Source organism: Solea senegalensis, linkage group LG3 (assembly GCF_019176455.1).
Source record: "Solea senegalensis isolate Sse05_10M linkage group LG3, IFAPA_SoseM_1, whole genome shotgun sequence".
NCBI classification, from domain to species: Eukaryota; Metazoa; Chordata; class Actinopteri; order Pleuronectiformes; family Soleidae; genus Solea; species Solea senegalensis.
The window spans coordinates 4,146,747-4,174,162 of record NC_058023.1 but is presented as its reverse complement, the minus strand read 5'-3'; the positions used below and the strand labels follow the sequence as shown (position 1 = coordinate 4,174,162).

The following is a 27,416-nucleotide window of genomic DNA, read 5'->3' as shown; positions in this document are numbered from 1 at the left end:
TAACCAAATGTGCGCTGGTCAACACTCGCTTACAGCTGGTGCCGCCACTTCGTCCTCGCCGCGTCCTTCGTCTCGTCAGTGGCCTTTTGTGTCCGTGTCAGATTTGAGTCCTCAATAGGGAGAGGTGGGACGGGAAACTGTCTCTGTCGCCTGAGAAGGGGGAGGGGCTCAAAGTACACCTGTGGTCACAAACGGGTGACCATTTCCATTTAAGGGGGGACATCTGTATAAACTGGGGACATTTAATATTTAAAGATAAGTACTGGCATTTATTGTACAAAGTACAAACTGAATGGGGACATTTTTACAACGTGAGTACATTTATTGTACAAAGATAACGCAAAATGGGGACATTTTACCAAAGTGAGGACATTTAATGTATAAAGTAGACACATGAAAGTAGGGACAATTACCCAAAATGGGGACATTTAAAGCTGAGGTAACGTGTTTTAAGTCTCTTTATTGTTGGGCCTGTACTCTTGTGTCTCATCTGTTTTTATTTATTTTTTTTAGTTTGGGGTCAGGGACAGTGTTATGTCAGCGAGGCTTAAAACATCTGTCCAGTTATTTGCAGCTGCAGGTTGTTAATCCTGTCCTCATTAGTGTTAGAGGACAGACATAATATCTGGGCGGTGATTGGTCAGATTAAACCAACAGGATTAAATTACAGCTGTGCCGAGACGTGGACAAAAGAAGGTAGACAGACTGTGTGGACGACAGGAGTCGGGCGTCCTCGACAGGTATGACCGCGGAGCCGTGAGACACTTTGTCCTGTTTGTCTTGTCTCGCTGCACCTCTGTCACCTTCAGCAATGTTCGCAGGACGGGCGTCGGCAGCAGGGGCCGCTGTCGGGCCAATGGTGGCAGGAAAAGGCGGGAAGTTCTCGGTGGAGGAGCTGTACGGGTTCACCAAGAAGCCAAAGGTGAAAAAAGGGAATTCTGGGAAAACTGACCAAGGCGACGATGGGAAGAAAGGCGCGAAGGAGAGGGAGGAGTCTGCGCTGGCGTCGCAGATCCTGGTGGCGGCGAGGAGGCTGATGGAGAGACGGAGGCTCGAGAGCTTCCTACAGGTGTGTGGCGTCGCCATGGAGCAGAGTCACATGACCTACAGGTGAGACAGGTGACGCTGCGGCAGGTGTGGGGTGAGCTATTCAAAGGTTGACCTGTAGGTGTCACCTGTGTTGAGCACTCTGGTTAAAACCCTGGCTACTGATTGTTCATTGTGTGTCAGCAGCTTGTAATGATGCTCACTGACCACTAGAGGGCAGCGAAGAACTGCGGAACACAGACGACACATTGCTGATATTGTGAATTAGCAGGAAGTTTGTAACTACACAACAAAAAACTAAAAACAGCAACACAATAAAAATGTATATAAGGAAACAAAAGCACAATATAAAATAAACAACATAAAAGACGTAACGTGTGTGTGTGTGTGCCAATACCTGTCAATAAGTCAATAAACTGATTGATGTTTCACAAACAGCACTGACCAGACTGAAAAAAACAAACAATAGAACAATAAGACAATGAAGCTTTAAATTTACAACAAAGTCCATATAGAAACAATGACAATGTTGATATCATGCCGCCCCCATTGTTGACACAAAAACTGACCACACGAGGCAGCAGTGGACCAGCAGCTCCCGTGTCCCACTGAGCTAAAAATCGCTAATTTTCTCTTTGGTGTGGGAGAGCGTCCTGGTTTGCAAACAGCCACACAAACCGTGTCCTCTGGCTCTGTGGAGGACGGTGGCGTGAGCACAGTAAAATGACGTGATGCGTAAACGTTGACATTCTCATCTCAAACGGAACAAATGATGTGAAGACACAGAGACGACGTCCCAGGGTCTCTGTGTGCAGCTACTGCTCTAATCCACATTAGTGACACCATACCTTTGGCCCGAGGCGACTCACTGTGTGTGTGTGTGTGTACAGGGCAAGGAGACATGCAGCACTTAGTGGGGGAGGGTGGGTAACATTCACATAGCTGATTCTTTTGTTGAGATATCGGAGACTTAAGCTAACGTCGATGTTTAGCTAACGGCACTTTTGTCGTATTTGTTTTCACTTAGGCGTACACGCATAACACTTTCATTTTTAACCGTAGACACATTGTGTGCACAAAATATCAATATTTGTTCTTTGTGCTCCTTCACTCGTTCTTCACGCTCCCTCACTCGTTCTTTGCACTCCCTCACTTGTTCTTTGGGCTCCCTGATTTGCCCTTTACACTCCCTCACTCGTTCTGCGCTCTCTGATTTGTTTTTAGGCTCCCTCACTTATTCTTTGCACTCCCTCACTTATTCTTTGCGCTCCCTTACTTGTTCTTTGCCCCTCAATGTTCTTCGCTCCCTCACTGTTCTTTCGCTCTCTGATTTGTTGTTTGTGCTCCCTCACTCGTTCTTTGCGCTCTCTGATTTGTTGTTTGTGCTCCCTCACTCGTTATTTGCGCTCCCTCGCTCGTTCTTTGCAGTCTCTCACTCGCTTCTGCGCTCTCTGATTTGTTTTTCTCCCTCACTGTTTTTGCACTCTCTCACTTGTTCTTTGGGCTCCTGATTTGTTCTTTGCACTTCCTCACTCGTTCTTTGCGCTCCCTGATGTGTTCTTCACGCTCCCTCACTCGTTCTTTGCGCTCCCTCTCTATTTCTTTACGCTCCCTCACTCGTTCTTTCGGTACCCTCACTTGTTCTTCACACTCCCTCACTTATTCTTTGCGCTCCCTCACTTGCTCTTTGCACTCCCTGATTTGTTCTTTGCACCATTGGTTATTTGTTTGTGGGTGGGCCTTAGGAAGCTGCCTGCTGATTGGCTACCGAGTCTTGGAGCGACAGCTCAACGGACCAGAAGTCATCACAGGCTTGGAGTCACTGTCCGTCTGGAACTCGTTCCCCAAGGTTTCCCCATCGACATCTGACAAAATAATTCTAAGCTTCTAACATTTGTCAGATTAAAAACATTAGTTACTTACAATTATTTTGTCGGATGTCGACGGGGAACGAGTTCCAGACGGACAGAGACTCCAAGCCTGTGACTACTTCCAGTAAGGGAGCTTCTTGAAAAGTGTCGTTTGAAAATATTGACACAAATCTAATTCCACAGAGGTTCAGTGGACTTTGAGTCGGCGACAGGGAACGACTGAGTTTGTACCCGCTAAATAACGTTCAATAAAGTTCAAGAAACCTAAAGCAGGACTATGAGAAGTGGAAGGACCACAGTTGGTTGGGTCTGACAGCCGTTGGAATAAATGGTTTCTTATACCACTCCCCCCGTACATCATTTGCCTGATTTGAATACATTTTTCCGGAACTTTGTGCTGCGGTGGAAACGCAAACCACATGGGTTCCCAGGAATTGTTTTCCCTGGGTAAATAAGTTCCTGGGAATGTTGGTGGAAATGGGGGGCTAATGTCTCATCCCGGGACACACTTGTGTCCACGGCTTTGTCCGATTTCTCAACTGGGATGACCAAACCTCGACTTCCGAGTTCCAATGTAAAAGGAACGCAGGTTTTCTTCCTCTCTCCTGTTTTTAAATTCAAACACTTGGACGTGATAAAGTCTCACCGGTGCTACAATCAAACACAGTCTGTCTCTCGCTCTCTTTGTCTGACAAGTGCTCACTCGCCCAGTGTGCAGCCAACTAGCTCAGAGTGGAGGGGGAGGGGCCTTCTCTGTCTCTCTCTCGCTCTCTCTCGCTCTCTCTCCCTTGGGCAGCAGTACAGTCCAGAGCTCGGACGCTCACTTCTATCATTCCTCTCATTCTCTCTGCTCTCTGTCCACCTCGCTCGTCCCATCTCCTCTCCTGTGGACAGACGCGGGGACGCTCGTCTTCATCACTCGTCCTCCAGTTGTGGGACAGTTGACAGTTGACAAACTACTGTGTGTGTGTGTGTTGTGATCAGCTGACTGATTTGAGCTGACATCCCACTCATGAATTCTTTCCGACTTTACCACGGTGACCGACGACCTTGGTGGCAGCGGCGGTTTCCACATCATGTTTTGAGACTTTAGAGGGCATCTTACTTGTCTACGTAAACAAAAAAAAGGAAAAAACTTTGTTGCCATAGTGACCAGGATGCAGGTGTCCATTGCGTGTAACATGGGAGGCGGTGGCGGCGGTGGCGCGGTGAGCGAGCATCCGCTGAAGGAGCGGCGGTCGGCGGTGGCGGTGAACACCAACAGCGCCCTCGTGTGTCAGTCAAAGGTCAGGTCCGAGTCATCGGGCAGACACACCCTGCTAGGCCACGCCCACATGAAGGAGGCCCTTGGGCGTCATGGCAACATGAAGTACAGGTGAGAGAGAGAGTGAGAGAAAGTGAGAGTAACAAAGAGAGAGAGAGAGTTGGTCACATGACCAGACAGGTGCAGTGTGTTGACTCAAGGTCATATTTCATGTGTGTGTCAGTGTGTGTGTGAGTGAGGACATCTGAGCCTCTTAACAGTCAGCTTTATTGATTGACTCTCAGGTATTGATTATATATTGATGACTGACCGATTGTGACTTTTGATGACTCAGCTTAAATATTTATGGTGATATTTGGTCTCAGACGATCAGAAAAGTAGAGTCAGTTCTCCTTTAGTTTAAGTTTAGTTTGTAGTTCAAGTTTAGTGAAGATTTAAGATTAAGTACTAGGTTTGGGTTTAAGTTTAGTTTTGTTTGGATTTTTTATTTAAGTTTTGATTTTACGGTTCACTGTTGATTTCAGATCAACTTAACTTTATGTTTGGTTTAACTTAGTTTTGTTTAGATTTTAAGTTATGTTTAGCATAGATTTAAGATCAAGTTTAGTTTAATTTTAGTTTGTATGTTTAGTTCAATTGTAATGTAGTTTAAATAAATGTTATGTTGAGTGTTGATTTAAGATTAAGTTTAGTTTGGGTTTGGATTAACTGTAAATTTAAATTAGTTTTAATTGTTAAGATTACGTTTAGTTTGGTTTCGATTGAGTTTAGATTTGGTTTAAGTTAAGTTTGTGTGGTTTTCAGTTCAGGTTAACACACAACAGTGTTGATATAAGATTAAGTTTAGATTAGTTTAACTTTAGTTTGTTTTAGATTTAAGTTCAAGTTTTGATTGATTCAGATTAAGTTTAATGAAGATATAAGATTGAGTTTATGTTTGGTCTAAATTAAGTTCAAGTTTAGTTCGATTTTACTTCAAATTTTGAAGTTAGAACATAGATTTACGATTAAGTTTAGTTTAGTTTTTGTTAAGTTTATCTTTAGTTTTGTTTAAATTACATTACATTACATGTCATTTAGCAGACGCTTTTATCCAAAGCGACTTACAAAAGTGCATTTAAACAAGATTGTTCACTAAGTAATTTGTTTTTGGTTTAGATTTTAATTTAGTTAGGGTTAGTTTAGATTTTGCTTGATTCTGTTGTGTTTTTTCATTTCAGTTTAAATTTGTTCAGTCGAGGTTTAATTGAGATTTAAGCCGAGTTTATATTCTTTTTCATCAACTGTGTGTGTGTGTGTGTGTTTGAAGTGACAGGATGTTGCTTTCGGCAGACAAAGACTGTTCTCTAAACGTTAAGGACACAGATGACCTTGAGTGCGTGCGGGCGATGGTTCACTCAGGGGACAAAGGACGTGTGGACGTGTGGACTTTGGACCAAACGTTAAATTTATGTCTCTGTCTGAGGACGCACTGTAAAAAAAAAAATAAAAAAATAGCTGCTGGTATTTTTAGCTGCTGTCAGTGTGTTTGATGCTGCTGTCACACACACACACACACAGCCTCTTTTTTCATTCCAACACTGTATTTTCTGTGTGTGTGTGTGTGTGTGTTAATTAAAAGCAGATGTTTTCATTACTCTCTTCTCTAATCCCACTTCTGCTGCTGCTGCTGCTGACACGTGATTGGTTGACAAATGATTGGTTTATCTGTCACGTGATTGGTCAGAGACCAACACTGTGAGCTCCCATCATGCTCAGCGGGGACACTAAGAAGTAAAGAAGACTCAGCTTGTCGTGATCAACAAGAGTATTGATCACGTGATTACATGTGTGTTGTTATTGTCTCGAAGGGGGAGGAGTCTGTTCATGTGGGGTTACAACTCTTGTGTTTTTGTTACTGCCTCCTGTGGTCAACATGTGTCACTGCAACGCTCTCTCAGTAACGACGCCACACTGCGTAATTGATTATGGATTGAATTGATTGATTTATTTGATTTCTTTTTACAGGAATCTTGGGAAATCTGGACTGAGAGTGTCCTGTTTGGGCCTGGGTGAGTGCTGCACACACACACACACACACACACACACACACACACACACACACACTGACGTTGTTTATCTCCTCACAGGAACATGGGTGACGTTTGGCTCTCAGATCTCTGATGAGGTACAGTGTGTGTGTGTGTGTGTGAAGAAGAAGAATCTGGTCCAAATTTGGATCAGATTAGAATTAGGATTAAATTAGAATTAGGCTCAGTTTAAAGTAATTAGAATCAATTTTAGTATACAAACAGGTTTAAATCTGAATCGGATTATACTGTATAACCTGGTTTAGATGAGGATGAGGTTTTGTTCACTTTAGTTCAGAATCAGATGAGAATCACGTTTAGATCAGAAGCGGGTTCAAATTTGAATTTAGATCAGAATTTGTTTTTGGTGTGTTTTTTTTTTACTTTGAATCAATTTAATATTAGAGTGGGATTATAATTAGTTTAAAGGTCTAGTAAATCTCTTGTGTCCTCACAAAGATAGATGTACACATTTGTGTGTCAGTTAAGACCTGGATTCAGGGTTCAGAGGAGAATCAGGATTAAATTAGAATTAGGTTTAGTTTTAAATTATTAGAATCAAGATTATAATAGATACAGGTTTACATTTGAATCAGATTATAATCTGGTTTAGATGTTTGGTTCAGAATTAGATGAGAATCAAGTTTAGTTCAGAATCGGGTTCAAATTTGAATTTAGGTTAGAATTTGGTACAGATTAGAATCCTTTTTCTTAACTTGGAATCAGGTTTACTAGAGTGGGAGTAGAATTAGATTAAAGGTCTAGTAAATGTGTGTGACAATTAAGAACTGGGTTCAGAGGAGAATCTGGTCCAAATTTGGATCAGATTCGAATCAGGATCAAATTAGAATTAGCTTTAGTTTAGCATATTTAGAATCAATCTTAGAATAGATACAGGTTTAAATTTGAATCAGGTTATAATCGGGTTTAGATGAGGATGAGGTTCGGTTCCATTTAGTTTGGTATCAGATGAGAATGAATTTCTTTAAACTTTGAATTGGGTTCACTTTAGAGTGGGATTAGAATGAAATTAATTTTGTTGTGTGTGTGTGTATAGATGGCGGAGAGTGTCATGACGACAGCGTACGACAGTGGCGTGAACCTGTTTGACACAGCAGAGGTGTACGCCTCAGGCAGGTACAGTCTCAGGCTCCGCCCACTTCAGTGTTATTCTGGTATCCATGGTTATACACAGCAGCCAGTGTTACCACCTCCTGTCGTGTGTGTGTGTGTGTGTGTGTGTGTGTGTGTGTGTGTGTGTCAGGGCGGAGACGACTCTGGGGAACATCCTGAAGAAGAAAGGATGGAGGTAAGACATTAAAATAGAGACAAATGTCCCAAAATAACTGATTTAAAACTGAAGCGTGACTTGGCACATTCCCTCACACATACATACACACTTACCTCTCTCTCCGTCTCTCTTACTCCGTGTTTGTCTGTGTCTCTCCACCAGGAGGTCCAGTTATGTGGTGACCACTAAGATCTACTGGGGAGGACAGTGAGTATCCACCACCTGTCCACACCTGTCTCGCTCTCCGACAGTCGGAGGAGTAACTGCCTCCGTTTAAATCTCAGTCTTTGTGTGTTCGCAGGGCAGAGACGGAGCGAGGATTGTCACGGAAACACATTATAGAAGGTAAGCGGTTTGAACGTGGCGGTGAGCCGTAGGAAGTGACATCATCTTGTGTGAACATTAAAGGGCCAGTGTTTATTTATGATTGTGGCTAGCTAGCATCTTCCATTTTTAACAAGCTAGACGAATAAAAAGCCAACACCCAAGTTACTGTACGTGTGTTCCAGTTGTCTCAGAAGTCGGTATGACGTCATGAGACATTCACCTGTCCTTGTCGTTCACCTTTCCTGTCTTCGTCATTCGCCTGTTCTGTCCTCATCCACCTTTCCTCATCATTCATTCTACTTTCCTGTCCTCATCATTCACCTGTCCTCATCGTTCACCTTTCCTGTCCTCATCATTCGCCTGTTCTGTCCTCATCATTCGCCTGTTCTGTCCTCATCGTTCACCTGTCCTCATTATTCACCTGTCCTGTCCTCATCATTCATCATTCAAGTATTGCTTTTACTTTAAAAATCAATACTTTAAAAAGTACAAGTACACAAGAAAACCTACTCAATTACAACAACGTGAGTAAATGTAATTCTTTGTCATGAGTGCGTTCCAGTTTTCATCGCGTCGCTAACAAGGATATTTGGTGTTCAATTAGCATGATAGCTCAGTGCGCTAACTGGCATAACAAGCGAGAGCATTGGTTAGCACACTCATTTTAAAAGTCTTCGCACACTCACGGAAGATTGCAGCCTCTAAGAGCAACTGGTGCTGTGTTTTTGATATGAAGCTAATGTTAGCTACGGAGACAAACCTGACTCAGCAGTTTTTCTGGTTTGTTTTGGGGGTTTTTGCTTGCAGGTCTGCGCGGCTCCCTCTCCAGGTTACAGTTGGACTACGTCGACATTGTCTTTGCCAACAGGAGTGACATCAATGCGCCGATGGAGGGTCAACACACACACACACACACACACACACACACACACATTTTTGTATCTTAGTGAGGACACACCTTATTGTAGACATAATGCATTCCCTAGCCCCTTACCCTGACCTTAACCCTTAACCTAACCTAAACCCAATAATAACCCTAACCCTAAAACCAGGTCTAACCCTGAAAAGGCCTTTAAAGGTGTAAGGACCAGACAAAATGGCCCCACAAAGATAGATGTGTTTTTTTTTAATTGGATATTGCAAAGTTATAAATACAAAGTACACACACACATACACTCTCTCTGAATGTGTGTGTGTGTGTGTGTGTTGTCAGAGGTGGTCCGGGCCATGACGTTTGTGATTGATCAGGGTTTGGCGATGTATTGGGGAACATCACGCTGGAGCGCAGTGGAGATCATGGTAGGACGCCAACTTTTCTTAAGCTGTCTCACCTTTGTTTGTTTTGTCTCTCACCTGTCTGTCTGTCTTTCAGGAGGCCTACTCTGTAGCCAGACAGTTTAACCTGGTTCCTCCAGTGTGTGAACAGGCCGAGTATCATTATTTCCAGAGAGAGAAGGTGGAGCTTCAACTGCCAGAGCTCTACCACAAGATAGGTACACACGCGCGCACACACACACACACACGTGTCGCTGGTGGTGCTAGGCTAACAGGACCTGGATCCAGCTGAGGTCTTAGGGGACGACAGCTGCCCAGGTCTAATCATAGACCACTTTAATGAGGTGTGTGTATGTTTGTGTGTGTGTGTGTGTGTGTGTGTCAGGTGTCGGAGCAATGACCTGGTCTCCGTTAGCTTGCGGTCTGCTTACAGGAAAGTACAATGAGGGCATCCCTGAGAGCTCCAGGGCTGCCATGAAGGTACCACACACACACACACACACACACACACAGGGAAACACACATTAATCATCCAGCTTGAACCCAGGCTGCAGGATGAGAGACCATCTGTTGCTGTGGAGATCAACACTGTGTGTGTGTGTGTTTGTGTGTGCAGGGCCATGCGTGGCTGAAGGAGCAACTCTGCAGTGATGAGGGAAAAAAGCAGCTCAGTAAAATCAAAGAGCTCCACCTGCTGGCGGAGAAGCTGAACTGCACACCTGCTCAACTCGCTATAGGTATACCTGTGTGTGTGTGTGTGTGTGTGTGTTACCTGTGTGTGTGTTTTGTGTCACCTGTGTGTGTGTGTGTGTGTGTGTGGGTCAGCATGGTGTCTCCGCAGTGAGGGCGTCAGCTCGGTTCTCCTCGGAGTCTCCAACACAGAACAGCTGCTGGAAAACCTCGGTTCTCTTGGGGTAATCACCTATCAATCACCTGCCAATCACCAATCAATCGTCTATCAATTAATAAATGATAGCCCTTTAATCAGATTAAATGATCATGAAACTTTAACTTTGTCCGATTTTGCCGTCACCGTAATCTGAGGCCTGTGATTGCTCCGTCGTGTTTTCTCCTCAGGTCCTGACTCAGCTGACCCCGCCCCTCATCACGGAGATGGACGCGTTGCTCAGCAACAAGCCACGAAACGCCAAGAAGGAGGGGCGTACCTGAGTTGACGTCCCCGACCCACGAAGATGAGACAAGGATGGCCACCTTGTCGTCATGGCGACGGGAGCATGTTGACATCCGTCCACAGATAGTATTTGGTTGGGGGGGGGGAGTGGGCGGGGCCACAAAATCCACCGGGAAGCATTGGCACAACAATACAGAAATGCATGACGACGCAAATATGATAATCAATAACTTTATCTAAAGTGAAATGAATGAAAGGAATGATACGATAATGTCACAATATTTAAGTCACGATATCGCAAATATCAATTTTTATGCTTATCCACAAAAAGTTTAACGTTTATTAGTGACAAAAAAAACTTGGTGTCTCAAACATCATATTCCACCGTTCACAGGGAAGAACTTTTTTGTTTGTTTGTTTTTTTAAATAATAACAACCTCATACTGGAGTCCGCCTTCGAGCAACACTGTGACAGCAAGAGTTGTCGCCATGGTAGCACGCATCACCACGGCAACCTCCCCTTGCACAATACATTTATATTTATAACATATTTATAACATATATATATATATATAAAGTGTCTATTTTGTGATTGTAGCAGATGTAGTTTTCAATATAATCAATATTAAAAGATATTGATCACAACAAACGTTGATTTTCCTCAAAAGCACAAGAAAATATAATATTAATATTTATTATCATTATTATCAATGACATTCACCGGTCAATGGAAACATGAAGCAATAATCAATAATATCGATAAACAATAATACTAATAAGACAGTGACCAATTGATCATCCAATCACCTACCTCTGAGAACACCTGTGTTCTCAAAAACCAGGTCACATGGTTTTATCCATTTCCTGTCTCTCTGCTTCTGTATCCCTACACCTGCACAAATAAAGTTATTCAAACTGACGTCTGAAAAATGAGTGTGTTTGTCCACCGGGTGGCCACACACACCTGTAGATTTACAGTGGTCAGATAACTGTACAGAGGCCTTCAGGTGACAAATCAAGAAATAGTTCAGGTTTTCCTCAAGTTCGGTAACATGAGATACTGGGCTGTGAGCGCCCCCTGCTGGTGGAACTACGCTAAGAAAGTGTTCACGTTTTTATCTCACTTTTCCAACAGGAAGCTGAAGTTTGTAAACCAGTCACTCTCCCACACCAAGGTCCATATAGAAAAACAGTGATTCTAACGCCACAGCACACAGGAGTTGTCGATCCACTGCTGCCTCCATCAGTAAGTTCATATGTCTTATTTTGTCACTTCGGTGTTTGAAATTCTTTGTTCAGATTGACCTCAGTGACACAAACTGACCACACGAGGCAGCACTAGACCAGCAGCGCCTGCGTCAACCGTGAGCTAAAATCACTGTATTTCTCTATGGGGTTTGGTGTGGGAGAGTCAGTTTATATTCAGCATGGTTCTTTGGCTGGATCAAGCCACAGGGGGCGCTCACCGTGGAGTCAGCGCTGACTACGTGACTTGAACAGGGAACAGGGGAGGGAACAGAAGTTCTGCGTTTCAAATCCGTCCTCTGTTTTACAGTCACATGACCTCAGCTGTGCCGATGGTTTGTCCTACATGTTGTGGAGACGCTGATGGACCTTTAGGACACTTGACCTGCTGAAACCTTTCCCGCACTGGCCGCACACGTACGGCTTCTCCCCGGTGTGAATGCGCTGGTGGCTCTTCAAGCTGCTGGGGATCGCGAACGCTTTCCCGCACTGCTCGCAGCTGTACGGTCTCTCTCCGGTGTGGATGCGGTGGTGCACGGTCAGCTTGCTGGAGGTGGAGAAGGCTTTCCCGCAGTGCTCGCAGTTGTACGGTTTCTCCCCCGTGTGGATGCGCTGGTGGACCTGCAGGTAACAGGAGCGGCTGAAGGCGGAGCCGCACTGCTCGCAGCTGTACGGTCGCTCCCCGGTGTGAATGCGCCGGTGCGTCTTCAGCCTGAACGAGTCCGTGAACAGTTTGCCGCACTCTTCGCAGCTGTACGGTTTCTCTCCGGTGTGGACGCGCTGGTGGATCTGCAGCGAGCACGAGCGTCTGAACGTGGCGCCGCAATGGTCGCAGCCGAACGGTTTCTCTCCGGTGTGGATGCGCTGGTGCGTCTTCAATCGGAACGTGTCCCGGAACTTTTTCCCGCACTGGTCGCAGCTGTAGGGTTTCTCTCCAGTGTGGATGCGGTTGTGCAGTTTCAGGTTGGATGCAGTTGAAAACGTGTTCCCACACTGGTCACAGCGGAACCTCTTCGGAGTCGCGTCGGGGCTCTGATGTGCCTTTGTGTATCTCCGTTTCTATAGCAACAAAAAGAGAGGGAAAAGAGATTTTATAGAACCGCTCGAGAGCGACGTCACAGACATATGCGCGCGCAGTTTGGGGTTAGAAAGCACATACTCGCACCGTTAACTTGTACCAAGTCAACAGTCCAACACATAAAATGCCTACTTGTAGAGTAGTTGTTTTAGTACGTGATGAGCTGCTTATGGTGCAACCCTTTCACTAAAGGGAAACAACGACCCTCTGCACAGGAAGTAGACACATCCACACGTGTTATAAGACATTCGGTTGTAATCATTGCTTTATTAAATGTATTACACTCAACATGAAATGACATATATTTTTTGCTGTTTTAATCACAATTATCCTCGTCATTATTTGCTAAATTTTGTGCATCATAAATATGTTTTTATTGTGAATTATTTTATATCAAAACAAGCTATTTTACTTTGCAAGTCTGTCTAATATCATAATGAATATTGACCACTGGCTACTAAATAGTTGTTTTTTTCCACTTTTTCGGCCCCCGCTTGACCAAACGAGATGCTCATTGGCCCCCAGGTTATTTGAGTTTGACACCCCTGTGTCATCATCAATCATGAAATACAGTTTTTACACAACCAATTTGCTGACCTCCTTCTTATTTATGCACAGTCATAATGGAAATGACCAACACATTTCACACAGTTAATCATCTTTCCAAAATCTGGTCTTCTACGGCAGTCAAGGCGAAAGCGCTTGTCATCTGTGCTTCCCTGAAGCCCATCACGGTATTTGTAGAGACACTTTATTTCGACCAGTGTCACTACGCCATCTGGTGATGATCCGAGGTGAGGCTCAACGGGCACAAGAACTGACCCTACAGTCTTCATGGCTTTTGACCATAAGATCTGTCCAGGCTTGCCTTGTTGTCTCCTCCATGGGCTTACCCCAGAGAACAGCTGGGACATTTAGCTGTATTTGGGTATTTGGTTGTACTGTGTCGCGGACATGTTCGGCTGTAGCCACATGGTACTTGTAATCCTGCCAGCTCTGTAGGTCTGCCAGTCTTTTGAGTTTGACTGCTGTTGTGTGACAAATTCCAGCCACTCACGCCGATGAGGCTGTAATTCAGTTTTTAAAGTCTGTGAGATGTTTGATGTGGTGACTGATCCCCAAGTGTTTCATCAAACAAAGCAGCCAAGGGCTCACGTAGACGTATCACTGCCGGACGACCCAGCGTCAGCGTCGCTGTTTTCAAAACTGGTCAGGACTGCAGCACGAGGGGCAATACTCCGCAACTCCAGGATGTCATCGTCTGTCAGCGCTGTAGGAGATCGACAAATATGTCACTACGTTTCACCCACGTTCTAGTACAGCGTAGATAATCACATTTCCATGATGTTGAGAATTGCAGGCATGATCTCACTACCATACACCGTGTATAAATTGCATCTCCATAAGAGCTTCTTTCCTTGTCTGACATAATGTCCAAAGGGGGGAGGGGGGGTGTGTAAATCCACAAAATTATCTTTAGATTGATGGTATCATCATTTTTTTTGAAAAGTGACATACTGGCCAAAGAGGCCAGTCAGCTAAGCTTCATCCTCAGATGTTTCCATATATCTGCGATCGCGGACAAGGAGTTGGAGCAGAGAGAATTAAGCTAAGTAGGCTGAGTTAACAGGTGATATGCTATGCTATGCTATGTTGAACAGCGAGAGAGCCAGTGAAATTGACGTTAAAATGGCAAATAAATAATAATAAACTTACCCTGCCATGCTGGTGCAGTTAGCTGTGTGAGTGTAGCACTTCTCCTTGTTGTATATGACCCACGCCTTGTACATCGTCGTCTTCTTTCCTTGACGCTGGCTCGGCAGGACTTCTGCTTTCAGTGCACAAAAACCTTTCCCTAAGTCATTGTAGAGGATCTTTTGAACATGTCCAGACACGACTTAATTCTAGTGACTCGTGTGCGCATAGACGGGCTAGGTGTATCTATAAGGTAAGAGTGAATAGCTGGCCACTGGATATCTGGCCGCTTGCTAATATCGTCTACCCAATCTTTTATGGAAGCTGGGTCAGGCAGACTATTGCCGTCGGCTAGTACTAATTTATTTAGGTATTGTTCGCGGCCCTTAATCAACAAAAAAGCATTCCGTTTACCCTGTTTTCTGACCCCCAAACTGCACGAACATTCTCGCTAGGCTAGGGATGTTTGTATACAATGTAAGTCTATTCACAATCTTAACCCTTATATGCCCCTTTCAAAAAAGTTACGTTAACCCTAAAGGCCCTGGTATACTTCTGTGTCAATATGCACCACGCAAATGACACGGGTTGCGTCCTCAACGCGCAGGCTTCCCCTGCCCGACGGGCCTTTCGGCTGATGAGCCGCTCAAACCAGATGTGTGCAAGGGAGCTGTAACATCGTTCTCTTCTTCTTTGGTAGGAATCATCTGAGTATCTGATGCTCAGAGTATCTGAGTATCTGCCCACAACATTGTGATAACATTGTACAGTGACTTAAACGTCATGATAATATCACATTTTGACTTTAAACATCGTGATAGTATCGTATGTATCGTGACTTAAACATTGTGATATTATCGTATGTATCGTGACTTAAACATTATGATAATATTGTGTTGTGACTTAAACATCGTGATAATATCACATAGTGAATTAAACATTGTGATATTATCGTATATATTGTGACTTAAACATCGTGATATTATCACATTGTGACTTAAACATCGTGATATTATCGTATGTATCGTGACTTAGACCTCGTGATAATATCACATCGTGAATTAAACATTGTGATATTATATGTATCGTGACTTAAACATCGTGATATTATCGTATAGTGGTGTCGTAGCTATTGCAGCTATAAACATGTTCGATTACATGTCTCGACAAATCAACCACAAGTTGATTTAAGCATCAGTTCGTTGTTTACTAATTCACTAATGTCTGCTTAACTATAACAACCCCTCTCTCCAGCTGGTGGCGCAGATGTTTTGCCGTGTTTTTTTCTTGTTTCTCATTATCGACATTCAGATTTAAAACCACCACTGATTTTATAATAATAATATGACGTCATCACATTGTTGCTTCTTTTTTTCACTTAAAACTGACCAAAATCTTTAAAAACAGATCCGCAAACAAAGGACACAACATGTGACGTCACAGAATCGAACCGGTCAAACCCGTATCGTAGCTCCAGTTCCCGAGAACTGACTGACCTGAGGACCGGCGGGACCCGCGGGTTCGGGGCTCTGCTGCCCCTGATCCTGGTCCTGGCTTTGCTCCTGGCTCCATCCCTGCTCGGTGAAATCCGGCTCCTGGTGGTCCTCCTCCTTGATCACAATGTTGAAGTGGTCCTGGGCGTTAAAATCCGTGTCCTCCTGGTTCTCGTCTTTGATCACGAACTGCTCGTTGAAGTCTGGGTCTTGGTTCTCGTCCTGGTTCCCGGTCTGGATGAGAAAACCCGGGTCCTCACGGCTCTCCTCTTTGATCACCAACTCGTCGCTAAAGTCCGGGTCTTCGTTCTCGTCCTTGATCTCGGTCTGGACGTTAAAATCCGGATCCTGCTCTTCCTCCTTGATCCCGGTATGGTTGGTGAACACCGGCTCATCGTGAATCTCCTCTTTGACCAGGGTCTGGACCTGAACCTGGTCCTGGTCTTGGTCCCTCATGTCTTCTCTCTGCTCCTCCTGGATTGTTTCCGCCTCTATTCTCGTGATGTTAGCGACGATGGACCGAGACTTCGTCAAGCCCCGCCTCCTCTTGGTTACTGTTGCTAAGGGCCAAGTTTCTGCCGGAGTGAATCAAAGAAGCAACAAAACAAACAACAGTTGAAACTCAACAGATAGTAAACACATAAACAACGAACAAAACCATGGATTTTATTTTAAAAACAAGGTAAACGTCAACAAAACAACAAACACGAACGAAGTGACTGCAGTGAGTTCAAAGAATGTAGCACCTGCTACTAGGGGAAGGTGTGCGCGCGTGTGCGTGCGCGTGTGGTTTCACTTCATCGAACAACATGGAACGGTCGCGTCTTCCGTTACTACTCTGTAAGTTTTATTTATATATAATCTTAATTTAACGTCAACATCAACGTTTAATGTTTATTTTACTTAGAACTTTCCTGATATCTATTGACATTTTAAGTGTTTTCAGGTCTGTGTTTTAATCATTGGTTAAGACATAAACATTTCATTTATGATTGATTATCAGTTGTTGATTTGTTGCTAATTTGTTATTGATCAGTTTTTTTAATTGACAGTGAAAATATAAGGTTGTTAATTATTTATTAACACAAAGTTGAATATCTTTCTGTGTGTGTGTGTGTGTAACGTGCCACTTCCTGTAAGGCCTGAGTGTGGCGCTCTGCTGTAGACCCTCTGCAGGTCGGTTTGATCTTCATTTCCCCCCAGACACACTGGATCTCAAATAAAACTTTATTGGTTAAGCGTCATGTGACAGCGTGAAAGACAGCAAATGACGAGTCACTGTTTGATCATGTGACTCCAGAAGAGCCTAATCAATAATCTGTCATTGGCTCCGCCCCCGCAGCTCATCTCTCTGTGCGTCCTGTCAGCTCCCAGTTCTTCAGCGGGACGCCCGTGTCTCTGAGCTGCTGGGACAACGGCGCCCCCTCCGGACAGACACTGAGGAGGAACACGAGCCTGGACGTGAGGACGCCGTGTGACCACTGGGGACAAACGCATGTCTCCTTCTGTGTCTTCAGCTTCACCGTCCCATTGGACAGCGGTGTTTACTGGTGTGAGTCCAGAGACGAAGTAGCCGGTGACGTCATCAACATCACTGTGACAGGTCAGATCAGACCTCATCACACAGTTTGTGACATCACAAAGCATGTGACATCACAAAGCATGTGACATCACACAGATTGTGACATGACTCAGCATGTGACATCGCTCAGAATGTAACATGACTCAGCATGTGACATGACTCAGTTTGTGACATAACTCAGTATGTAACATGACTCAGCATGTGACATCACACAGTTTGTGACATGACTCAGCGTGTGACATGACTCAGCATGTGACATCACTCAGCATGTGACATCACTCAGTTTGTGACATCACTCAGTATGTAACATGACTCAGTGTGTGACATCACTCAGTGTGCAGATTGTTATTGTTACTTATTGGATGAAACTTGTCATGTGTTTTCTTCGACCAGATGCACCAGTGATCCTGCAGAGCCCCGCCCTCCCTGTGACAGAGGGACAAAATGTCACTTTGACCTGCAAAACCAAAGCCCCGCCCTCAGACCTCCCCGCCACCTTCTACAAAGATGGCTCCCTCGTCGGGACTGAGCCAACTCGTCACATGACCATCCAACGTGTCTCCAAGTCCAACGAAGGCACCTACAGGTGTGACATCAGCGGCATGGGCGAGTCTCCGTCCAGCTGGATCAGGGTCACAGGTTACAGTCCAGGTGAGTCCATGGGAGCTAGTCTACAGATTCTAGGAGAGTCCTGGGGAAACCTGGAAACATCTCTAACCATCAGTGTACTATTTTAACACACAGGTGAACCTACAGCCAGGCCGCCGCCCCCTGACTCCACACACATGCAGCTCCTGTTCAGATTAATCTGCCACCTGGTGGTGTTCTGTCCATACTGCATCTCCACCGCCCTCCTTGTGTTGCTGTATCAACACAGAGCAAGAGGTAACACATAGCAGGTGTTCCCTGCTGCCGTCTAACTGTAAACATGTTGGTTATTGATATCATCAACACTCTTCTGTCTGCAGGAGGTAACCGGTCCGTCTCCATGGCAACAGACTCAACCAACCAAGCAGAGAAGGGATTAGCTGCTGAGTATGATGTCGGGACAGTGGGCGTGTCCTGATTCCTGTTTCCAGGTGTAAATCATGGTGTGTTCCTGTTGAAGTCAGAAGTTGCTATGTCCGAGTTGAGGGGGCGACCTCACCCACCCCGACATGAGATTCCTACTTGCACTGTCAATCGCACTTCTATCATATTTGCTTCACAATAAATCGACATGTTGCTTTGCTGTTTGTGTATGCAGAACACTGTGAAGAGCTGTTTTTATCATGTGATGTTGCTAACAATGGCTAGCGTGAGACAAGTTTGTGTCCATGTATTTTTTTATTCCCCCCAACTTCTTGGGACTCGCAGGTGACATCGCGCCCAGTTCCAACATCCAATGTTGATGGAGCGCAGCATGAAGTCGGCCATGTTGCCACTCTGCTGCTGTGAACGGCTGAATTGTGAGGATTTGACGTCTGTTAATTTGTCATAATTTGTCAAAATAAAAGCCCCACATGTAAATGCCAGAATCAGATGACATCAGTAAGACAGAAATCATATGCTCACTGACTTCACCAGTTAGCATAATTCTTTTAATAAGATACGATATATATAAGATATGTGTATATGTATGCATAAATCACAATCTTGCCTTTAAAACTTTGTAAATAAGGCAAGCAGGCTTAAAATGTATGGAATGGAATTTAATATGAATGGAATGTAAATGTGAAATAAACCATTGATTATAAACTACTTTGATCACATTGATCACTACTTTGATTATTCTGATTATTATTTGGTGGTTAAGAGTTTGGGATGTCCGAGCTACAGCAGGGACTCTGAAGGCGTCACACGCAGATCGGCTGTGTTCGTGGATCATCGTACTCGACTCGCGATTGGTCGGCTGGGCTGCGTATCTCCGGACGTGCCAGCTGCAGAGAGTCACCTTGCTCCCCCTGCAACCCCGACCCGGTTAGAGCAGCTGCACCGCCCGGCTCCAGAGCCACACACACACACGCAGCGGGATTCATAACCGAGACTTAACGGACCCGAGTGAAACATGGCAGAGGGAAAGGCCAAGACGTCACCGAAGGCCATCAAGTTCCTGTTCGGCGGCTTGGCCGGGTATGTGCTGCCGTTGTTAGCTGTCATGCTAACGCGCTAATGTCACCGGTGGGACAGCTAGTGGCTAACAGAGGGGCTAACGAACAACACACTGCGAAATACGAAAAAGAAAAGCATTATTGTCACAATGACCGTGACACCCCCGCCCCCTGTTCGCTGCTAATGCTAACGCCCCGCGGCGGCGTAGTTGTGACGTCACATGCGAACCCCCTAGAGCATCAACTAAACCGTTTAACCTGTTGTAACCCGTTTTCAACCCACTCTGACATAACTCAGTCCTGTGAGTTGATGGCATTAAAGGGGCAGTTCAGTTTTTTGTTTTTTTTTTGAGTTATGGCGAGGTTTCCACTACACAGTTCTAGCACGACTTGGCTCAGCTTGACATTAACACAGACAACTCTTCTGTACTCATTTGGAGCAAAAACCTCCTCGAAATTCAACTCAACTAAAGTGATAACTAGCGCTATAGACGTGTTTGTAGGGCTGAGCATTACTGGTTATTGTTGCATTCGTATTGTTAATAAATAATTTAAATTTTAACAACAAGGTCTTAGCGTGGTACGTTGCAAAGAAATCATGGAATTACATTATCATGACATACATCCAATGATCCTAGACTAATCTAATCTAAAAATGACACATCTGTACTGAAAGAGAGAAAACAAGATTACGAATCAAATCAAAGATTTGGAGAATCGTGACACCCCTAGTTTCCATTCAGCATGACGGTCAAAGCAGTTGATTTTGGTGTACTGAATTTTTAGAATCATTAGAATCATTTAAAAGCCCGTTCAGTCATATGAGCGGAGCAAATACGATTTAACGGGGTGTGATTTGGCTTAGGATCGCCAGAACTCCTCTTGTTAAATGTCGACATTTCCTTTGCTAAATTTTAGAGATTAACGCATGTTTTAAAGATTTTGAAGTCTTTTTTATTTGATTTACAGTTTGGCATTGTTCGCTTTGATTCTGTCGACGTCACATTTTTAGTATCGCTCAGCTTGCTTGGAACCTCGCCAGAGCAGGTACTGGAAAAAGGAATGAGGTACTATCTTATAGCAAAAACTTAGTGAACTGGAACTGCGTAATATTAGCGAGCAGAAAGCGGAGTGTGTATTTTCTGTGCGTTATCTGACTGTTGGACAGACTTTTACAATACAAAACTGAAGTTTGCGTCACTTTGTGGACCACCTACGCCCTCCATACCAAAGTCCATAGAGAAAATATTCGATTTTATCTCACTGGGACATGGGACGTTGCTGGTCTCCCGCTGCCCTGTTTGGCAGCGTTGTGTCACAGAGGTTAATCTGAACAAAGGATTTCAAACACTTAAGTCACAAAATGACACATTTGAATGAGGTAACGGAGGCAGCAGTGGTTCGACAACTCCTGTTTAATGTGATGTAAAAATCAATGATTTTCTCTATGGAATTTGGTGTGGGAGAGTAAGCGGGCATTCCCAGAGACTCGCAATTGAGTTTCCAGTGTTCCAGTGAGTCTGTGCATCATGTCATTTTAAACATTTGTGTTACATCATCGTCAATGGGGTTTATGGAGCAACTGAAGTGCATTCTGGGAAAGTACATATCATGGTGTGGGATGAGATCAGACCAAAGGTTCTCCTGACTCCCTGGATTAGAGCGTCTGACTCATGTCTGCCCCTCTCAGGATGGGTGCGACGGTCTTCGTCCAGCCCTTGGACTTGGTGAAGAACAGGATGCAGCTCAGTGGTCAGGGGACGACGGCGCGGGAGTACAAGACCAGTTTCCACGCGCTTTTCTCCATCCTGAGGAACGAGGGCGTGGGAGGCATCTACACCGGGTATCTGTCAATCACTTTGTCCATCAATCACTTTATCAATATATGTGTCAATCACTCGTCAGTCAGTAGCACCATGGTTTACAGTGTAGTTGCAATAAATATTTTAATTACAGCGTAGGACTAATTACTTACTCGCGCTAACTTTAAAAATGTTTTATTCTTCACACTATAATCATGAAAGTTTAACACTTTTTTTTACAGTGTGGGTGTAATATCTTTAGTGTGAAGATGAAAAATGTTTCAGTGTAGTTACAGAAAATGTTTTACAGTGTCGGTATCATTTATTTCGTGTTAACGTTATGTTTTATTGTTTAGTTACAGTGAGTGTTTTACAGTGTAAAGAAGTTAACTTGTGTGTGTGTGACAGTCTGTCGGCAGGTCTGCTGCGTCAGGCGACGTACACGACAACCCGTTTAGGAATCTACACCATCCTGTTTGAGAAGATGACGAGTGCCGACGGACGGCCGCCGAACTTCTTGCTCAAGGTTTGTTACCGTGGAAACATGTTCACCCTTCTCTGGGAACGTTTTTTTTTTGAGTGAACCACGGGACACGTCTCCCCTCCGCAGGCTCTGATCGGTATGACGGCGGGCGCCACGGGAGCGTTTGTGGGGACGCCGGCGGAGGTGGCGCTCATCAGGATGACGGCTGATGGACGGTGAGGCGACGTCCACATGTGTCTCCTCCCAAACATTGTCCCGGTGTTTAACGGTGTCGCTGTCTTTGTCCGCAGTCTCCCCGCAGACCAGAGGCGGGGCTACAGCAACGTCTTCAACGCCCTCGCTCGCATCACCAGGGAAGAGGGCGTGACCACACTGTGGAGGGTGAGGACTTCAGCTGAGACTGCGTTCCTCCACAGGGGGCGGGGCCCGGACTGTGGCGCTAAGGGCTGTCTGAATTCTACAAAGTTGCGTTAAAATTCCAACGTAAACTTTGACCTTTGTGTTTCAGGGTTGTATCCCCACCATGGCTCGAGCGGTCGTGGTGAACGCTGCTCAGCTGGCGTCGTACTCTCAGTCCAAACAGGCGCTGCTAGACTCAGGTACACAAACACTCACACACACAGTGACACGCACACACTCGGAGCTCAAATGTAATATGTAGAGCTGAAACGATTAGTCGATTAGTCGATTAATCGATTACGAAATTAACCGGCAACTGTTTTGACAATCGAATAATCGGTTTGATGACAATCATTTTGGTTTGTGGACAAAACAAGACACTTAAGAACGTCATCATTTCCAGGTTTGTCGAACAGGTTCTGATATTCCAAACGATTAATCGAGAAAATAATCGATAGATTAATCGATTTTGAAAATAGTCGTTAGTTGCAACTCTAGTAATATGTGTGTGTGTTTTCCAGGTTACTTCGGAGACGATATACTGTGTCATTTCTGTGCTAGCATGATCAGCGGCCTCGTTACCACGGCAGCGTCGATGCCCGTCGACATCGTGAAGACCAGGTGAGACGAACAAGAACAAGAGTGTCTCGAGTGGACGTTGTTGACGCTAATGAGGTTGTCGACCAGTTGTCAACCTCAGTTTCCTGAATCGTCTCGTTTCGTGACTGAACAAAATACATACTACAACTAAATACAACAAAATAAATGTGAACAGATGTCCAAACACGGTAGAATTCTGAAAATGTAAATTAATAATAGTAAAGCCTTCACGGCGCAGTAAAAGGTCCGTATTAAAAGATCGATTATGATCAGCCCTACTGATGACGTTGTTGACTTAAGTGACGTGAATGACGCTGACATTGTTGATGTTCATAACATTGTTGACTTTATTGACATCGTTGGTGATGATGTCGTCGCTGGTTGTAACTGTGTTCTTTTTGTTGTTTTTTTCCCTTCAGAATTCAGAACATGAGGATGATTGACGGGAAGCCCGAGTATAAGAACGGTTTGGTGAGTTTTCCCGCCATTAAACATTCTGTTTTTTTACAGTGTAAACTTCCCTTCTATCTCTTACAGTATTGGTCACTGATCTATCACAATTTGGAATGTTTTTATTAGAAGTTTTCAACAATTGTTTTTCCTCTTTTAGAGTGATCGGCAAAAAAATGCAAAATTGTTAAGTAACCTCATAACTGGATGTACAAAAGTATATGTTTTATTTTTTTAACAGTGTTCAATTTGCTGTCGTTCGTAAAACAAAACAAGCGTTCATTTCTTGTAACATTCGGCATTCCGCTCACGCGTCTCTGTGCGTCCACCAGGAGGTGCTGGTGCGAGTCATTGGCAAAGAAGGTTTCTTCTCGCTGTGGAAAGGTTTCACACCCTACTACGCTCGCCTCGGTCCGCACACCGTGCTCACCTTCATCTTCCTGGAGCAGATGAACCGACTGTACAAGAGCCACGTCCTGGAACGCTGACACAAATGCACACACACACACACACACACACTGTCACAGTACAATGAAGCTCAACGAGAATCAGTGTTGAAACTGGTGTGTATAGGAGTGGAGTTACACACACACACACACTATTTTAAGTTAACTTCTTTTTGTAAAGAAAAGAATGTGAATAAAATAAATACTTAAAAGTTGTCAGTAGATGTTTTCTATCATCAATAAGTAAAATAAAGTCTTATTTGTAGAAACCACACCGCTTCAGGAAGCTTACAGGACAACTTAACGGTCCACGTGTTACGATCTGTGTCTGTGAATAAAACTTCCCGAACTCTTCACCGTGTCCCCAGAAAGTGTTTTTGTTTGTTTGTTTGTTTGTTTTTATTCTTTCATTTATTTCTTTTTTGGGGACGTAAATGTGAAACCCGTCCTCCGGAATTCTCCGTGTACATCGGAATTTTGGACAGACTGTGCTGAATATGTGTCGCAGGAAGTTTGCGTAAAAGCGAGGGAGCTCGGGGCCTATTTGGCATCGACGGTCAAACTGTGTCATTGAACTATTCAAATTTCTCAAATAGCTAACTAACGAAAAAAATTTATTTTTTATAATTATGTGAATTAAACGTACGTTCTAAGAGTGGCTGGTTTTTGTGGAACTCTTTTTTTTTAAAGGGAATTTTGCGTTGGATTTTTGACATATCGCATGGACTTTGTGTCAATTTTATTTTGTCAAACAAGTAAAAAAACAAAATAAAATTTGAATTTTTTTGTTACTATTTTTTGTTGTAAATTGTCCTATATTTACATAATGTACAGTATATGTTGTTTAAATGTGTTGGATTTTAGCCGAGAGGCTATTTGACATTGCTGACAGGCAAACTGCATTTGTGTTATTTAAATTTGTTCAACAAAGTCAGCAAACTGGTTTGATTTGAGCCTCGTGAAGTGGTAGCGTGTGTCCAGCAGGGGAAGCAGCTGAGCTGCTGCCCAGGTTCTTTGTAAGTGATACAAAAAAAATAAATAAATAAGAAAACAGAAAGTTTAAAAACTAAACAACAATATATGTGTATGTTTGAAAATGATCATATTACGTCATAAAACCACTGCTATGTGTGTTAGCGATTAAGGAAACGTTTAAATATCAGCTTCACTGATGATGGGGCAACAATTAATTGTGTACTTGTATTTATAGCTTTGTGAGGTCCAAAAAATGTAAAAAAAAACAACTATCTTTGCGGAGATGTTTAGTTATGGGGCTAGGTCGATAGGGCATACATTAGGTCTATGATGTGTCCTCGCTAAGATATGAAAATAAGTGTGTGTGTGTGTGTGTTTATCTTCGTGAGGTCAAAAAAACAACCTAAAACTATCTTTTGTCTCGTTCTCACAACTTTAAGGCCTTTAGCTGTTTTAAGGGTTAGGGTTAGAATTGGATTTAGGTTAAGGTAAGGGGCTTGGGGATCCTTGGTAAGACTGATACGCAAGAATGTGTGTGTGGTCTCTTCTGTCATACACACTGACCTTGTCAGGACCAGTGGTCCTCGTGGAGACCAAAACCTGGTCCTAATGAGGCAGAACCTCATTTCGTAATGAGAGATTTAGGCTTAAGTCAAAGATTAGAATTATTGTTCGGTTAAGGGTTAAGGTTAGGCACTTAGTTGTGATGGTTAAGGTAAGAGTAAGAGGATATAAAGATATAAAATGTCCACATGCTCTTGTGTAAACGCTGACCAACCAGTTCCCCAGGGATGAGGAACTGGTTTAGGACCAAGTTTTTCTGAGTTTAGGGCTAAGATTTGAATTGTGGTTCAGTTAAAGGTTAGAGACGAGGCCTTGGGTAGGCCGCCCGAATGAATGGAAGTCAACGCAATGTCCTTAAAAGGACGTAGGTGTGTGTGCATAATGTGTGAGAAACAAGTGTAATCCTCTCTATAGGAAGTCAGTGGTGCTGACAGGAAATGGGCTTGGCTGCTTTTAAGTTTCTGATTTATCGGGTATCTGAAAGTGCGTTTGTGATCACTTGTTTTTGCACGTGTGTGATTGCAGTGCACACACACACACACACAGACACACACACGATATTCATGAAACTGCAGTAAAATGTGACAAAGTGGCACCACTTCCTCTTAAATCGCTCGCCTTAACTTCTTCCGTCTTGACTCAGAGAATGAGGTTACTGTGTGTGTGTGTGTGTGTGTGTGTTCGTGCTCTGCTCTAAACACCATAAATGGAAGCGTAGTGGTTCGCGAGCTGTCCGCCGCCATTTTGTTTCTTCAGACTCCTCGCGTCCCCGTCCTCTATTCAGAACCTGCGGACTCACAGCACGACTCGCTGAATCCATGTCGACATTTAAATCACGTCCACGTGGAAAGGTCTATGATGGCATGAATCACACTGATGTCTGTGATGACATCAGACTTTTTTGTGACTTTAATTTGAAGACTAGTAAAAGTCAGGTTAATATCATACAGTAAAATAAGATATTATACAACAGTATACTGACGTCTTAGAGTCACACTGAAGTTGAACTGAAAGATTGAACACTGAGCAAACGAGAGTTTGGTTTGAGTTTCTACTTCCTGTTTCCTGTATTCAGCAACTGAACTAGATACTGCATGTGTGTGTGTGTGTGCCCCAGGGCTATGCATACTGTAGATGATGACTTGTATAAACTTGTTCTTCTCAACCCCCTTCACACACACTCGTTTTTATCTTTCTTTTCCCTGCCCTGAGGTCAAAGGTGACAACTTTGCCGGACTTGCCTGGTTTGCATAGGAGAGGCTCCACTTGTCTATACCTGTTTGACCTGTCTCCTGGTCCTCACAGAGATCCAACAGCAGGAGTACACACACACACATACACACACAGGAACTGCTGCGGCTAGTCCATGCAGAAGTAACATTTTGAGTACTTGCTAAAATCATTCCTACTGCGGCAGCTGTTTTTAGGTTGCTAATTTAGCGGCTAAAGTAGCCGCGAAAGCTGCAAAATGGTTACTGGAGCCACTAATGTGAAATACCAATGCCATGGCAACTGGATATAGTAGCTGCTAATGTCAAACATTGATGCTAGGACAATTGGTTATAGTAGCTGCTAATGTCAAACACTGATGCTAGGGCAACTGGATATAGTAGCTGCATGGATGCTAGGACAATTGGTTATAATAGCTGCTAATGTCAAACATTGATGTTAAGACAACTGGATATAGTAGCTGCATTGATGCTAGGACAACTGGTGATAGTAGCTGCTAATGTCAAACACTGACGCTAGGACAACTGCTTGTAGTAGCTGCTAATGTCAAGCATTGATGCTATTACAACTGGATTTAGTAGCTGCCAATGTCAAACATTGATGCTAGGACAACTGGTAATAGTAGCTGCTAATGTTAAACATTGATGCTAGGACAACTGGTTTTAGTAGCTGCTAATGTAAACACTGCGCTAGGACAACTGGTTATAGTAGCTGCTAATGTCAAACATTGATGCTAGGTCAACTTGTTATAGTAACTGCTAATGTCAAACATTGATGCTAGGACAACTGGCTATAGTAGCCGCTAATGTCAAACACTGACGCCAAGACAACTGGTTATAGTAGCTGCTAATGTCAAGCATTGATGCTAGGACAACTGGTTATAGTAGCTGCTAATGTCAAACACTGACGCTAGGACAACTGGATATAGTAGCTGCTATTATCAAACACCGCATCCAACACCGCATTCAAAACAGATCCACAGCTGTTTCCATCAGTAAGTTCAAATG

At 43.9% G+C, this 27,416-nt stretch overlaps 4 protein-coding genes across 9 annotated transcripts; 3 read left to right on the top strand and 1 right to left on the bottom strand.

The window, feature by feature from the left end:
- The first annotated feature begins 18 nt into the window (after positions 1-18).
- LOC122766059 (voltage-gated potassium channel subunit beta-3-like) lies at positions 19-11,003 on the top strand. 5 transcript variants are annotated; one of them, XM_044020663.1, is made up of 15 exons: positions 19-740; positions 822-1,110; positions 6,190-6,233; positions 6,312-6,349; positions 7,309-7,388; positions 7,516-7,560; positions 7,705-7,749; positions 7,844-7,888; positions 8,666-8,763; positions 9,083-9,168; positions 9,242-9,362; positions 9,530-9,624; positions 9,761-9,881; positions 9,970-10,058; positions 10,222-11,003. In XM_044020663.1, exons 2-15 carry the CDS (start codon positions 857-859, stop codon positions 10,312-10,314), a joined length of 1,254 nt encoding a protein of 417 aa, XP_043876598.1. In that variant the 5' UTR covers positions 19-740; positions 822-856; the 3' UTR covers positions 10,315-11,003. The 5 variants fall into 5 exon arrangements, with proteins under 5 accessions (XP_043876598.1, XP_043876597.1, XP_043876596.1 ...); XM_044020662.1 differs by having other exon boundaries at positions 19-1,110; positions 7,844-7,887; positions 8,677-8,763; XM_044020661.1 differs by having other exon boundaries at positions 19-1,110.
- A 560-nt stretch (positions 11,004-11,563) lies between these two features.
- Positions 11,564-16,324, bottom strand: LOC122766062 (zinc finger protein 239-like). Its single transcript, XM_044020672.1, has 2 exons — positions 15,791-16,324; positions 11,564-12,580 (listed from the first exon to the last, which is right to left on the bottom strand). Exons 1-2 carry the CDS (start codon positions 16,241-16,243, stop codon positions 11,864-11,866), a joined length of 1,170 nt encoding a protein of 389 aa, XP_043876607.1. The 5' UTR covers positions 16,244-16,324; the 3' UTR covers positions 11,564-11,863.
- A 129-nt stretch (positions 16,325-16,453) lies between these two features.
- Positions 16,454-19,109, top strand: LOC122766068 (low affinity immunoglobulin gamma Fc region receptor II-b-like). 2 transcript variants are annotated; one of them, XM_044020677.1, is made up of 6 exons: positions 16,454-16,627; positions 16,928-16,963; positions 17,130-17,390; positions 17,763-18,020; positions 18,114-18,254; positions 18,338-19,109. In XM_044020677.1, exons 1-6 carry the CDS (start codon positions 16,597-16,599, stop codon positions 18,433-18,435), a joined length of 825 nt encoding a protein of 274 aa, XP_043876612.1. In that variant the 5' UTR covers positions 16,454-16,596; the 3' UTR covers positions 18,436-19,109. The 2 variants fall into 2 exon arrangements, with proteins under 2 accessions (XP_043876612.1, XP_043876613.1); XM_044020678.1 differs by lacking the exon at positions 16,928-16,963.
- Positions 19,110-19,254: 145 nt separating this feature from the next.
- slc25a11 (solute carrier family 25 member 11) lies at positions 19,255-23,994 on the top strand. Its single transcript, XM_044020675.1, has 9 exons — positions 19,255-19,481; positions 21,150-21,302; positions 21,670-21,787; positions 21,872-21,960; positions 22,036-22,126; positions 22,254-22,344; positions 22,666-22,765; positions 23,164-23,215; positions 23,527-23,994. The coding sequence occupies exons 1-9, from the start codon at positions 19,417-19,419 to the stop codon at positions 23,680-23,682; spliced, it is 915 nt and encodes a 304-aa protein (XP_043876610.1). The 5' UTR covers positions 19,255-19,416; the 3' UTR covers positions 23,683-23,994.
- Positions 23,995-27,416: the final 3,422 nt, after the last annotated feature.

What these genes read in the sequence shown, in the direction of transcription:
- LOC122766062 (XM_044020672.1), bottom strand. Translation starts at nt 16,243, where the DNA reads ATGAGGGACCAAGACCAGGACCAGGTTCAGGTCCAGACCCTGGTCAAA. An exon ending in CGGGTCCCGCCGGTCCTCAG is followed by an intron (nt 12,581 to 15,790) that starts GTCAGTCAGTTC and finishes TTGTTGCTATAG; the next exon opens with AAACGGAGATACACAAAGGC.
- slc25a11 (XM_044020675.1), top strand. Translation starts at nt 19,417, where the DNA reads ATGGCAGAGGGAAAGGCCAAGACGTCACCGAAGGCCATCAAGTTCCTG. An exon ending in GTGGGAGGCATCTACACCGG is followed by an intron (nt 21,303 to 21,669) that starts GTATCTGTCAAT and finishes TGTGTGTGACAG; the next exon opens with TCTGTCGGCAGGTCTGCTGC. An exon ending in ACAGGCGCTGCTAGACTCAG is followed by an intron (nt 22,345 to 22,665) that starts GTACACAAACAC and finishes TGTGTTTTCCAG; the next exon opens with GTTACTTCGGAGACGATATA.
- LOC122766068 (XM_044020677.1), top strand. Translation starts at nt 16,597, where the DNA reads ATGGAACGGTCGCGTCTTCCGTTACTACTCT. An exon ending in GCGTCTTCCGTTACTACTCT is followed by an intron (nt 16,628 to 16,927) that starts GTAAGTTTTATT and finishes ACTTCCTGTAAG; the next exon opens with GCCTGAGTGTGGCGCTCTGC. An exon ending in GGTCACAGGTTACAGTCCAG is followed by an intron (nt 18,021 to 18,113) that starts GTGAGTCCATGG and finishes TTTAACACACAG; the next exon opens with GTGAACCTACAGCCAGGCCG.
- LOC122766059 (XM_044020661.1), top strand. Translation starts at nt 812, where the DNA reads ATGTTCGCAGGACGGGCGTCGGCAGCAGGGGCCGCTGTCGGGCCAATG. An exon ending in CGGAAACACATTATAGAAGG is followed by an intron (nt 7,889 to 8,665) that starts TAAGCGGTTTGA and finishes GTTTTGGGGGTT; the next exon opens with TTTGCTTGCAGGTCTGCGCG. An exon ending in AGAGCTCTACCACAAGATAG is followed by an intron (nt 9,363 to 9,529) that starts GTACACACGCGC and finishes TGTGTGTGTCAG; the next exon opens with GTGTCGGAGCAATGACCTGG.